At 44.0% G+C, this 12,810-nt stretch overlaps 1 protein-coding gene across 4 annotated transcripts in view; it reads right to left on the bottom strand.

Annotated features, from left to right (window-relative positions):
• Window positions 1-12,810, bottom strand: part of agrn (agrin) — a 250,892-nt gene that overhangs the window by 12,323 nt on the left and 225,759 nt on the right. For all 4 annotated transcript variants that reach the window (XM_086214149.1, XM_086214151.1, XM_086214148.1 and 1 more), the window contains 8 exons: window positions 12,300-12,515; window positions 11,172-11,401; window positions 9,760-9,894; window positions 6,712-6,802; window positions 6,287-6,451; window positions 5,070-5,181; window positions 1,545-1,661; window positions 282-465 (listed from right to left, as the gene is read on the bottom strand). In XM_086214149.1, coding sequence (XP_086070275.1) covers window positions 282-465; window positions 1,545-1,661; window positions 5,070-5,181; window positions 6,287-6,451; window positions 6,712-6,802; window positions 9,760-9,894; window positions 11,172-11,401; window positions 12,300-12,515 — 1,250 coding nt within the window. The remainder of the gene's footprint in view (window positions 1-281; window positions 466-1,544; window positions 1,662-5,069; window positions 5,182-6,286; window positions 6,452-6,711; window positions 6,803-9,759; window positions 9,895-11,171; window positions 11,402-12,299; window positions 12,516-12,810) is intronic.

A 12,810-nucleotide genomic window follows, 5' to 3' on the forward strand; every position in this document is an offset into this window, starting at 1 on the left:
AAGAACACAGGAGGAATATAGACTATAACTGCTGGTCTGATACACGGTGTTGTATAAAGCACCAAAGCTTCTATTATCCTCTACAAGCAGCCAAAAACGCTGCTGTTGGATCCTTTTAACACACAAGCAAAGGTATGTTGGGTGAAGAAGCAGAGCGATTTGTACAGCTGAAGCGACTCATGGCAAACACACACGCACAATAAGATGGCCTGAAGAGTTAGTGATACACACACATTTTATTTAGCACTGACATCTCAACCTCTTGATCTTCAGATACTCACTGTTCTGACAGTGTCCCCCAGAGTAACCGCTGAGGCAAACACACTCATAGGTGTCCAGCTGGGGGTTGCAGCGTCCTCCGTTGTGGCAAGGCTCCCGGGAACACGGGTGCTCTTGGAACATAGCCACATCACTGGCGCGCAGGGCGTTCTCCTCTCTGAGGATGGGTGTACCCATCAGAACGATCTAGGAGCAGGAGACAGAGGCTTAACACCACCTGTATATGAGCTAAAAGTAGACTCCATATGTTTTGAGACCATGCGGCATGTGTCACACAAGATCCTATAGAGGAGTTTGACAAGTATGAGAAAGAATCCTGATGAGTCAGAGACCAACGAATGATTAAATCAAACTTGAATAAACTGGAATACTTTATATAATCTGTTATTCAGAAATAGTATTAATGATAAGAATAACCAAACTCCATGGAAGGTTTAACTTGAAAAATAAGTGTCATGAAAAATTTCTTCAAACCAATTCCCAAAGGCTTAGTATTGAGTTTTTCTTTAAACGGCAACCTTTATCTATTCTTGTCATATCATTGCTTATTATTTGATGTTCACTTCTTACCAACCTTGATTTTTATCAGAAAGAAATAATTATGTTATGCTGCTTTGTGTTTCCTGCTAAATCATCATTACATAAACACACAAGACCAAAAAAAAAACAAAAACAAAACCTGACAAACAGTGCTAATGCTCCACAGTGTCACCACACGGGAAAATTATACACACGCATGTTTAGCAGCACATCAAACTTGAGAATGCAAAGCTTCCTCCTCATAATTAACAGCTCCCAAGTGGCCAAGTAAGACAAACGCCACATTTAGCTTTTGATTTGCTCGAAACTGTCAAGGGAAAGTTTGCGGAGGAGAACTAATGACAAGTTTGTGCAAACAGTAGCATCCTGCCTTTGTTCTACTGGGTTATTTTTGGCACTCCAAGCTGAGCTTTTAGCTGGAAAGTGGAGAGAAAAAACTGGAAGGCTGTCAGGGAAAGATCTGAGAAAAGCAAAATGAAGGGACTTCAAAATGTGCATTCTATTATTAGTGCTTGCTAATCCAAATGAGCAGAGCCACTGGCCGTCAGTGTGAGCTTAGAATGGAAAATGACTAATATGGGGGTCTGTAGTGTGACAGCTGGACAGCTAATAACTTATCGCTTGACTTTGCTACTCTGTCTGTGGGGCCCAAAGTCATTAGAAGAACATAAAAAACATTAGCAGAATCCACAAGCCTGGAGAAATGGAGTCTTGTAAACATTTACCTTCTGGATGGTTCCCTTGAAGCCTTCTGTGAGAGCGGCCACTCTTGCTAGTCGGCTGTAATCAGGTGCTCCGCCAACAAAGAGAGACTCCTTCAGGTTCAGATCTACATGCAGGTTCTGATGAGACAACGGGCCGTTTCAGACGAATTGAGAAAAAGCTTCACTTCTTCCTGTAAGACTGTCCAATGGAATGTTTTCTGCACCCCACCCCCATATATAGAAGGACATGATGGTTTATGGTTTTAATTTAGGGATTTGGAGTGTTTGTGTCCAGGGAGCATGAAATAAGTTGCATCCTTTTGAATTCAGATAAAAGAGAGAGATTAATACACCACATTTGCAGACTTGTCACAGTCGTATAGATTGTGCCATTAAAAATGATCCATATCCATATTGCAGCCGGCTTTAACTCCGCGTCCTCGCTGATACCTTACAACATAATAGATTTCTGTGTCTCTCAAAAGAAAAGTGCTCAATTATCCTCTATCTGTGAGACATAAAACTCGACTACAAAGGGAAATCAGGAGCAGGCTGGACTTGCGATATGGATGGCTCTTTAAAGACATTTCTAATGAATGGCTGATTATAAGCAGCGACCTTTCATACCGAGTAGACGCATTAATTGCAATTCATTTACGCAGCAGACAGCTATGAAATTTGATTCTTTCCACCAAACCTTTGGGACAATAGCTTGCATGAGCAAGGTGCGGCTTCCCTCCTGTGCATGGAGGAGCTGGTGCACTTCAGAAAGAAGAAATTAATGATCTTTATTTTATGTAGGGCAGTAATTGCCTGAGGGGTAAAGTGGAGTTAATTGCTGGAAAAATGATGGAAGGGGCCAAATAAACAGGCTTTGTACAGGCAAGCTGGCAACAGCCCGGCTTTTATTTAGGATGGGATTTGGAGTGCAGGAGGCAGCAGAGCTTGGCTGGAGCCCGGAGGCTGTGTCACTGCACCTTGAGCTGCTTCCAACAGAGACAGGGCGGGGACTCTGGCCAAAGTTGCTGGACCCAGCTGCGGCTGCTGCCTCTAAGCTTAGCCAATCACCTGCAGGAGAGCCACATCAGGCTCTTTATGAAGGCCTCGCTGCTCTACACCATTTGCTCACTCTGCAGGTAGAAGATGTAAAGTGAAGCTGTTCTAGCACTTGAAATGTTTTGATAATGTGACACACTGCAACAAAATACTTTCCTATGACACTAAAGTGAGATTTCACGCAATGAGGCAGTGCATCTTGTTCTGTTTTGTCAAACAGGTAATAATCCATACCTGGTGGAAAAGGACAGTGTGTGGTGATGTTCAGCAAGTGTTGTCGTGTTGTTATGGGCTAGCGAGTTGGTGAAAGAAGGAACGACTTTATGATATTACTGAGTTTTGTTCCAAAAGAAGTGAGAGCAGATGACAAAGGAACAACCCGGCTTGGCTTGGCATCTCGCTGTCTCCTACGGTATATATCCTCCCCTTCGCTCGCCTCCACCGTCTTTGCTCTCACTTTCGCACTGGCGTGATATCCCCACCTACGCCACCACTAATGAAGACGTTTCTTTGTTGCTAAAAACAATAGCTGTCACAAAGATGACTACCTCCTTCCCCTCTTCCCTCCCACCTTCACACCCCGTTCCACCCCCACAGCAGATGGACCGAGGTGAAAGCCAAACCGTGTTCTCTCCAAGCATCTCAGCTTCAGCACAGAGTGTGTATGGGCTTATGAAATGGCAAAGTTGTTCCACAGAACTGGCACCTTAAAAGCTGCCCGCCACTCTGCAGAAGTACCTTTTTCTCTGTGCTATTGTTGCATGGAGAGATGGGGGTGAGAGGACGGCGTGAACGACTCAAATGAAATATGGGCTAAGGTGTGACTGGGACTCTCATTACCTTGCGTGATTTCTTATTTCCAGACAGCACATCATAGAGGAAAAAAATAAGGAGGAAGAGAGTTATTAGGGGAAGACTAGTACGTGTCTGTGCACAGTGAAGCATGCAGAGCTAGGCGAGCGCAAAAGCCCATAAAACATGCACATGTAGAATCTACCTTCACGTACACACAGACACAGAGACTCTCACACACAGACAGACAAACACACACACACACACACACACACACACACACACACACACACAAGGCTCATCTGTGAGAATATTAAACATAACAGCAGTGTAGCACGGAGAGGTGAGATCAGTACGTTAAATATGAAGAACCTGCGCTTTTTTTTTTGGGGTACATACTTATATGGATACACACTCAAACAGAAAGAGTGTTTACACATATGCAAATAGGAGCATGCATAAAGCAGATGGTATCATTAAGAAAAGATGAAAAGAAAAACATGGAGGAGAGACTGTGAGTAATGTCCCTCAACCCAATCTCACCTACCGCCTGCTGCCATTATATGAGAGCTGAAGTAGAGTTTGAGTCCTCCTATCTGTACCTTTGAAAGTGTGTGCTTCATCACACTGGCAGCCACAGCTGTCTTTGATATGATGAACACTCCCAGCATGTAATATAGTGTATATCCATACGTGTGTGTATATATGTGTGTGTGTGTGTGTGTCCACTCTTGAGATGATATGGGCTTGTCTGAGCAAAGCATGCTGTAACTCCCTCCCAGCTCTTAAAGCAGGAATGGGAGAGAATTAGCAGAGCGCTGGGCTCAATACACTGAGCTACATAACTAGTCTCAGCTCATCCTTTGCTTCCCCTCAGACACCCCCACCCATCTTTGCCTTTTATTTTTCCTTCTTGCTCTGCTCTTTTAATAAGATTTTCTGTTGCTGGAGTACAACACAATTACCATACAGAAGATGGCAGGAGGAGGGGGAAGGACGAAGCGGTGAGAGGAAAAAAAGTGTTGTGTCTTCTAGGGGAAGATGACGGAGCTGACAGAGTGCATGTTCATAAATGCAAATTATGCTGTTTAATATAATTGGCTGACTTAGAGGTTTATCAGGCCATTAGATCATCCTCATTTGGAAGCATGTATCTGCTTTATTGGTCTAGATGCGGGGTAAAACTCTCCAGATGCCACCTCAGGCTCAATTTATCAGACTGACTATTGTAGTTTCAGCTATTTCTGCTTTTTCAGAGTAATATGTCCAGTATTTCAGCATGATGAAAGGCTGAAGTTATAAAAAGGAAAGGTAGGATTTCAAGACTTCAAAAATTAAGATAGCTTGTCAAATTGGGCCTCTACATCTGGAGCCCTCCCTCACACTCTGATGGATGTCAGGAGATATTTTCAGCAAATCTTTCCAGCGGAACCACATGGTGTGTAGCAGTGCGGTAACCTCAGCAAAAGGGGCAAAGTTTCCTGATTCAACTGTGCCCGAAGCAGCAAGCTGAACTCAGAAAGTATCACTAAAGCTGGAGGTTGTGGCGATGACGTGATTGGAAGACGCAGATGATCAAACAAATACAGTATATATAGCACAAGCAACGCTAAGCATGGCATATAGTCGGTCCCTTAGCCCTGCATGCCAGACGCAAGATTACCGTTAGCACTAGCTCGCTAACTTGCGCTTTCTTACCGGTGCCTCCCCTCGCACAGCGTCCTTCTTGTTCACCATAATCTCTCCTTTGCGGTTGGAACGCTCCAGGTTGATGATGTTCCACACGTTAAGCTGGATAGGTTCTTTACTCCTGAATCACACACACAAACATGTCCAAAAATGGGAAGTAACACAGTACAAATATTTTGCACATAAGTAGAGAACTTTCCACACCTTAGATTTTTCTAACAGATGTTAGCCTAAGTACATTTGAGGGGAATCGCCCATTATCTTTATTTGGTATCACTGCACACGTTCTAATGATCCGCTGACTGGCTCTGTCACCATCCAAGCCCATCTGAAGGAATTATTTTCTCCAATTTATAACCCTCAGCCTCCCACACCCTCATAGATATTTCCCTCCACTTCTGTATTACCTTTTAAATCATGCTGAACAGCGCATGAGGCTCTGACCCTTACCCATTATGTGAGGAGCCGTTAACTTTGTACAAAAACAGCCACTGGATGTCCTTCAAAGGACTCCTTTAAACTTTGAGCCCGTTTTTACTTTAGTGAAACTTTGGCCAGCGTCTTCTTTTTTTCTCAAAGTGTCCGTATTTCTATTGAAAAGAAAGTGTGTACTTGTATCAGGATCCTTTAAAAATACGCTGCATTAAAAACCTGATCACGAGTAGTTGGTCTATTTATAGATGTTGTGCAATCCAAAAGCAAAACCTATTTTAATGATTTAAATTGATTCTAAGAGAAAATGGGATTTAAATGTATCAAAGAAGGAGAAAAGTGGAGCTCAAGGATCATCAAAAAAAGTCTTCATTAGGTGCAAGAAAATCACTAACGTTTTGACACAGTCTCCTTCAGCGTGATTACCACAGAAGACTGTGTTAGTGATTTTCTTGCACCTACTCAAGACTTTTTTAAGATCTGTGAGCTCCAGTCAGTTCCCTCTTTGATGTTGCCGTAGTTCTAGTTCGTGTGCATTGGCCCTCATCTCTAAATCTAGTTTGGTGCATTAATTCTTCCACGTATGAATTTAAATGAATGTATGGCTCTGCAACCTTCATGGATATTTGTGCTCATGTGTGTTTATTAGTACAACAATACTATTACACTGTTTCATTTGTTGGTGACTGTGTCACTACGGGCTCATAAGGGGCTGATATTTCTTGAGATCAGCTTGGAAACATTGCACAGACTCTGGCAACCCCTTATGTAGACTAGAGGAGGTGAATGCTGACCTGATGGTAGCAGGTCCCTTGCCCAGGTCATAACGGAACTCCAGGATCCCTTCATTGAGGGACAGAGAGATGAAGTCTCCTTTTCCGTCTGATTTCTGGCCGTTGTAGAAGATCAAACCGTTGGTGTCATTGGCCATAAGAACCACTGTCATGCTGAGTTTTTGACTGCAGGGAGAGAGACACGCTTATAGACCCCTGTGATAGAACAAAAGGTGCTTGTTTGCTCGTGACTGATACTCATACACATGAAAATGAGGGATGAAAGATGCTATATAAGCTTCGCGCTCAGGTCTGGTTGAAGTGCAGCTCAGGTTTTAAGAAGGTCGCTATGACTGAAGCACAGAACAAGCTCAGCCAGTGAAAACTTCACAATAGCCAATGTTTTGTAATAAATACCAGACTTGGCTGAGAGCCATGGGACTTACCGCAGATCATGGCCGTAGAGATGCAGCCCCTTCAGCTCCAAGTAAGAGTCTCCACTGAATTGAGGCATGTAAGCTCCTCTCCTCTCAGCCACTGGAAAAACAAAGACGATATGTGCAGGTGCTGTGTTTAATAGTCGATGCATCTTTGAGAGACCTGTCAGCGTTCACAGGAAGAGATGGATTTGTGTTTTCATAACCTCAGGGATTAAGACTTTCTCTTCACAGATATTCAAACAAACAAAAAAAAAAAGAAGTAAAGCCCGTATGTCAGAGTGATTACACAGCGCGGCACAGTCTGACAGAGACCCTTTGAAGGCATGTAGATTTTAACACCACATCCGGGACCCATGAAATAATGCAGCCATTGTGTTTTGGCAGGTCCTTTCTACAAATGCATGTCTTCACCATGAGCCTGTGTCTGCTGGATGTCCCGTTTCTGGCACAGGCACTGTGTCTTCCTTCTATTGAGTGGCTTGACATTAGAAATCAAGAGTCACCCGAGGGTATGTGTTTATGGTGTTGTGCTAGAACATACTGCAACGCTCGATGCTCACACACACACATACACACAGACTAATACACATACCTATGTTGCTGGCAAGAAAGCTTTTATTCGTAATTGGCTGGGATTAGCGGAGTTGAGTCAGGATGAGAAGGCAGACGGAGATGAGAAAGCTAATTAGCTATTGTGCACAAGACTGCTAATGATGATGGCACCCACGCCGAGGAGGGTGAAAAATAGTCTTAGCACATACCACAAGTGCAGTAAAGAGAACTATATTAGACTAACGGAGATGTCAAGTCACTCGACGGAGCTGAACTCCCAAGGAAACCAGCTGATACGTGGACAAGGGTGGGGAGGCTGTTTGAAAGTTGATGACCAAGAAAAGTTGGTGAACTTTTTTCTGTCATCTTCGGCTGAAATGCTAATAAACGTCTCAGAAGCGGCACTTGGGGAGTTGTTGGCAGCTATTGTTGTTGCTGATGGTGAGCTCTGAGGTAATTTTGTTTTTATAATTGAGAAGTGCTACCTAGTTAATAGTTGCTATAAAACCCATCAAAACAATATAAAATGAGGAATTGCAATAACAAAGCAGCTAAAATGCACATAAATTTGGTCCATCTGCAAGGCACCCCGCACACCCCCACATACACACAACTATACACCCGCAATCAATCAGCCTTTGCGTAGTGAATCAGGGATCTTTAACACAGACACACTCACTCTATCTGTACAAAAGCAAATACACACATACACACTCACACACAAATAATTTCTTGCAGCAGCAAGGACATTCATTGGTATAACCGTAGCAACTAAGTGTATAACCTTGACCCTTATCATAATCTGTACTTTAAATGCACAATGTCCTCGCTAAGATGGTTTAAAACTCCTCACAAAGATAACACACACGCACATGCACACACATCCTTGTACTTATATCTTTGTGAGTCTTTTCATTGATACGATGCATTCCATAGCCCCTCACCCTAAACCTAACCATCTCAACTGACTGCCTGAACTTAACCTTGACCCTAAACCTAACCAGAACCTCATTCTAACCTCGACCCTAAAACCAAGTCTTGACCCTCAAATGGCCCTTTGAAGATGTGAGGACCGGCTAAAATGTCCTCACTTTCCAAAAATGTCCTCTATCTGTTGGTTAAATACGTATTCTAGTCCTCAGTATGCTGCAAGGACAAGAACAAACACACACACACACACACACACACACTGTTCCTAATGTAACTGACTGTACAACACTGCTAAAAAGCAACATCCCCACTCCGCCACCCCCGCAGTTACTTTTCAAGGACTGTCTGAGTTCAGCTGATCCTGCTTTCATTTCTAAATTGTAATGGTTTAAACTATCAGAGTAAAAGCAGTAAAGAAAGTAGGCTGTTCAATAATATAGGAACACCCTTGAGAAAAGTCCTTGATGGGGAATACTGTGGCAGTGAAGCAGAATTAAAATGGCGACCACAGCTTGGCTCAACACGCGCACACAATATTGCGACTAATTTACCTTTGGTTCCCCGACGTGTGGACGCTAAGCTACCTGTATTTTAACAACTGGGAGCGCAGCCCTCGGAGGTTATGTCTGCCTGGCTGCTGCTTTATCTGTGAGCTCCTGTCTGGGGCTGACACTCCAGCTGACTGACGCGTCCATTAATCACAGCAGGCAGGGAGGACTGATGCGATTAGTCATCTCATTGATTCCTGTGAAAAAATAGCCTTTTGGAATGGGAGACGCTCTCGCCCGCACAACATCGATTTTGGTTCACCTCAATTTATTTTAATCACCTGCTAACTGGGACTTGGGGGCCCTGGGAGGAGGCTATTCTCATTTGGGTTTTTTTCTGGATTCCCCTGAATTTAGGGTGTCAGGGTGCATGTTTCTCTTTTGTTAACAATGTGCAGAAGAGTTTATTCTCTTTCATTCAGTTGAAGAAGTCAACTTCTGCAAACATTCACGACAAAGCCCAAAAGGCAGGGAGGGGAAAAAATATGGGAAGACTTCAAAATACGACAACGGCAAAAGCACTAATGATGAACTTCAAAAGCAGCTGAGGCGTGCTCTGGTCTTTTCCCCAGCTGCGGCCTGTCTCTGCCATGTGGAGCTAAGTAGCAACAAACATGTTTGAACACAACACCTGTGGGCGGATAGACAGGGGAGGGAGGAAATGGAGGAAGGATCCGGCTTCGCTGCTCGCTAACAACCGTAGCCGAGTCAATGCGGTGAGCGGCCCGACGGGGCCAATCATCTACCTCAGTTCCGCAACCCACAATCTCTCCTATCCCCACCCACCCTGAAGGTTCAAGCCGTCTCCTCTTCCTGCTTTCTGCGTTTGATCTGCCTTTTCAGTTCAAGATGGATGGAAATGTCACAGGGCGGAAAGTAAAGGAGAGGAAGAGAGGCAACATTTTTTTTTTTTTTTTTTTTACAGAGGATACTACTCAACTGTCTCCAGACCAAAACCCTGCTGCTGCTGTTTGCTGAACAACATAGTAACTGGTGTGAGGGGATGGATTAAGCGTCCGATTACCTTTCTCGCAGTGTCTCCCTTCACGTCCCATTGGACATTCACACTTGTAGCCTCCCTCGGGCAAAGCCTGGCACAGGGAGGATGGGTGGCACCTGTTGGGCTCGCATGGATCATGGACATCAGCACAAGTTGGACCTATACAAACACATAAATCCACCATCAGAATACCACCACTTTTCCATTTACTGCAACTTGTAGAAGGCCAATTCAAAACATGGGGGAGAAAAATGGGGTAGAGGATTTCCTTTGTAATGGAGGTCATTGTCTAATAGGATTTGGAAATATTACACATCCAGATTAAACAGCGCAGGGCCTCCCCACCATGTGGCCATGTTCCTGGGCCAAAGCCGAGAGGCATCTGGTGGATGATGGTTTTGCCCTCTGCCACAGCCCATCTGAATCCAGCCGTCATTATTTCAGCAGTCAGAGCCCGTGGTGAGGAGAGCACTTTAATGAACCCCATCCCTGCTGGGCTCACAGGGCTCCACCATTTTCCCCTTACACCCACTTTTAGATACATCTTTTATCCTGTGTTCTCACTTCTTCCCTACCACAGCTGTTTTTGATTTCTCTCACATCTTTTGAGCTCTAATTCCTTTTCGCTTCTCTCTTTTATCCAGCTGTCTTGACATGTCCAAAACTCTCTCCACCTCCTTTCCTCTGTCCGTTTGTGATCCGTCACTCTCTTCGAAACCAGCCACCTTGGCCAATATTTTTGACGTGAAGACAAAACAGTCCAAATCTCATTATCACCATTCATTCTGATCACAGTGATGCCTCTTCAGAGTGCGCCGTTATCTTATTTGCAGGCTTCTGAGTACCAACAGACCACAAAGCAGCCTCTGACATGAAAGGCAAAAATAAGGAAACATTAAATCTCAACATTTTAAATGCCTCTTACTACTGTGGCTATAAGATCCTTTAACATTAAAGCATAAAAGTTTACTATGACAATTAATTTGGTTCTGATGAGAAACTCCCTACAGCAGGCTGCGATACCGGTGAGGGCCACGCCACGCATGACTAGGCCCCGCTGGTGTGTGTTCTTTATTTTCTCTCAGTTGCTTGTTAGTTGGCATCTGCTGGAGGAAGCAAAGGAGGAGCAAGTGATGTGGAAGTAGAGATACTGTAGGCCAAAGGCCAATTAATTCATTCCAATTTGGTGGACATTTTCATGTCCTCTGAGGAGCGTAAACATTTAATCTCTTATTTCTGTGTTGGACACATATTTGATAGCACTGGTGTTCGCTAAATGACCTCCGGCGCTAAGTTACTGTCAAATCAGACTGTCACGCTGGCTTAGGATATGTGAGCACAGAGAAAACCACAAGGTAGGAAGAGACTGCAAATTAAAATAAAAGCATGAACACAACAGGCTTTGGTGTTCAGACTTCCTCATGTCGCCGACTTACCCCAGAATCCTTTGCTGCACTTGCAGTGGAACATCTCTGCTTCCTTGACCTGGCACGCTCCTCCATTCTTGCAGGGATTTGGCTGGCACGGGTTGTTGCCACATTCACCCACACCGCTGCCATACAGACTGTCACCATCGTGCTCCTGCAGGTTAAGCACCCGGTTGTTGACATCCAGCAAGCGGATGCAGCCCACCAGACCCGCGGCCACAGCTGTCCTCTCCCCTACACTGAAGAGCAGAGAGGAGGGAGGGGGTGCACGGACAATAATGACCCACCTTTGAAAACACACAGCTCTGCATAAAACAAGCAAGCAAAAAAATGCATGTATGCGATGGCTAATGCTGATACTTATGATACAGATTTTCATCAAACTTAGGAAGTGATACTGTAGTTTGTTTGTTTTTTTTTCCTAGTTTTTCTAGATAGAAAAGCTTTAGCCAACTAAGAAAATTGATCTACACCCCTGGCAGTGTGCAAGGCTGGATTACAAACTGCTTGAGTTTAGTAATCTAGTCATCTAGCAGTGCAGCCATAATCAGGCAGAAAAAGAACAACAGCAAAGGCCTTCCAATACTTATATTATTACAGGGATACTTTTAAAACCTCCAGTCGATATTGTTTCACTGCATCCAAATGACTGAAGTACAAATATCATGATATTGCCTGATTTCATAGGATCAGTGGGCGGATCCTACATTGTTACTGGTCTCATTTAGTTGTTAAAAAAAAAGTGTCAAAATGTACTTTATTATGCAAATTCTACCTCTGGCTGGGAGGTCAGGTCATCACTGGCATTTGATTGTCTGTTAGCAAGACAGTTGAGGATAAAATTTGGTGAAATTTGGTGAATTGACAGTCCTGACAGGAGGCTGAGGAGCAAACTATTCCATTTTATAACTGATAAGTATCCAGATCTGGATCTGATGATGTCATATCTGAGCGCCCTCTGTTTATTTTCATTTAGCCAAAAACTGATGCTCAAATTTTGCATCAGGCGGAAGGAGTAAGTAGGAAACTCCATGAAAATGTCAGAATCCTTCAACAAAATGGACAAAGATCCCTTAAGTGTTCGTGATTAGAGTGATACTGGATTCACGATCACTCTAAAAATATTACAAGTCTTACTCCTGCTTCATTTCCTGAAGAACTCCTCCGATGAACAGGTGGGTGTCCAGGTTGAGGCCGTCTGTACCGCGTGGACTCTCGCCCTCGATGTGTGGCTCATTGTCCACGCTGAGCATGGCGTTGCGCCGATTGCGAGTCACCACCAGCTGATGCCAGCGGCCGTGACTGATTGCTACTTTGCTGACCACGATGCCAGTGCCTGAACCTGTGTTGAACCTGCGGAGGAGGAATGCCAGAGAGTTAGAGATGAATTTTTCAGTGAGCAAGATTCCACAAACATCAGCTGGCAACAGTAGTGAAGTTTATTTATCCACAGAATATGTTTGTTCTCCATGGAGCACCACCTAATGAGGGGAACAAATATGCTAATGTGGCTGCACAAGACAGAGAATTTTGAGAGAAAGAAGGTGTGAGACTTCCCATTTGGGATTCCATATGTGACTGGAATGAAGGCAGCTACTCCCTTGGAAAAAATCTTTCACACACTCTGTTTGATTCAACCTTTTATCTA

Source organism: Aulostomus chinensis, chromosome 9 (genome assembly GCF_037954235.1).
Source record: "Aulostomus chinensis isolate RoL2024-O1b breed Wild chromosome 9, RoL_Achi_v1.0, whole genome shotgun sequence".
NCBI classification, from domain to species: Eukaryota; Metazoa; Chordata; class Actinopteri; order Syngnathiformes; family Aulostomidae; genus Aulostomus; species Aulostomus chinensis.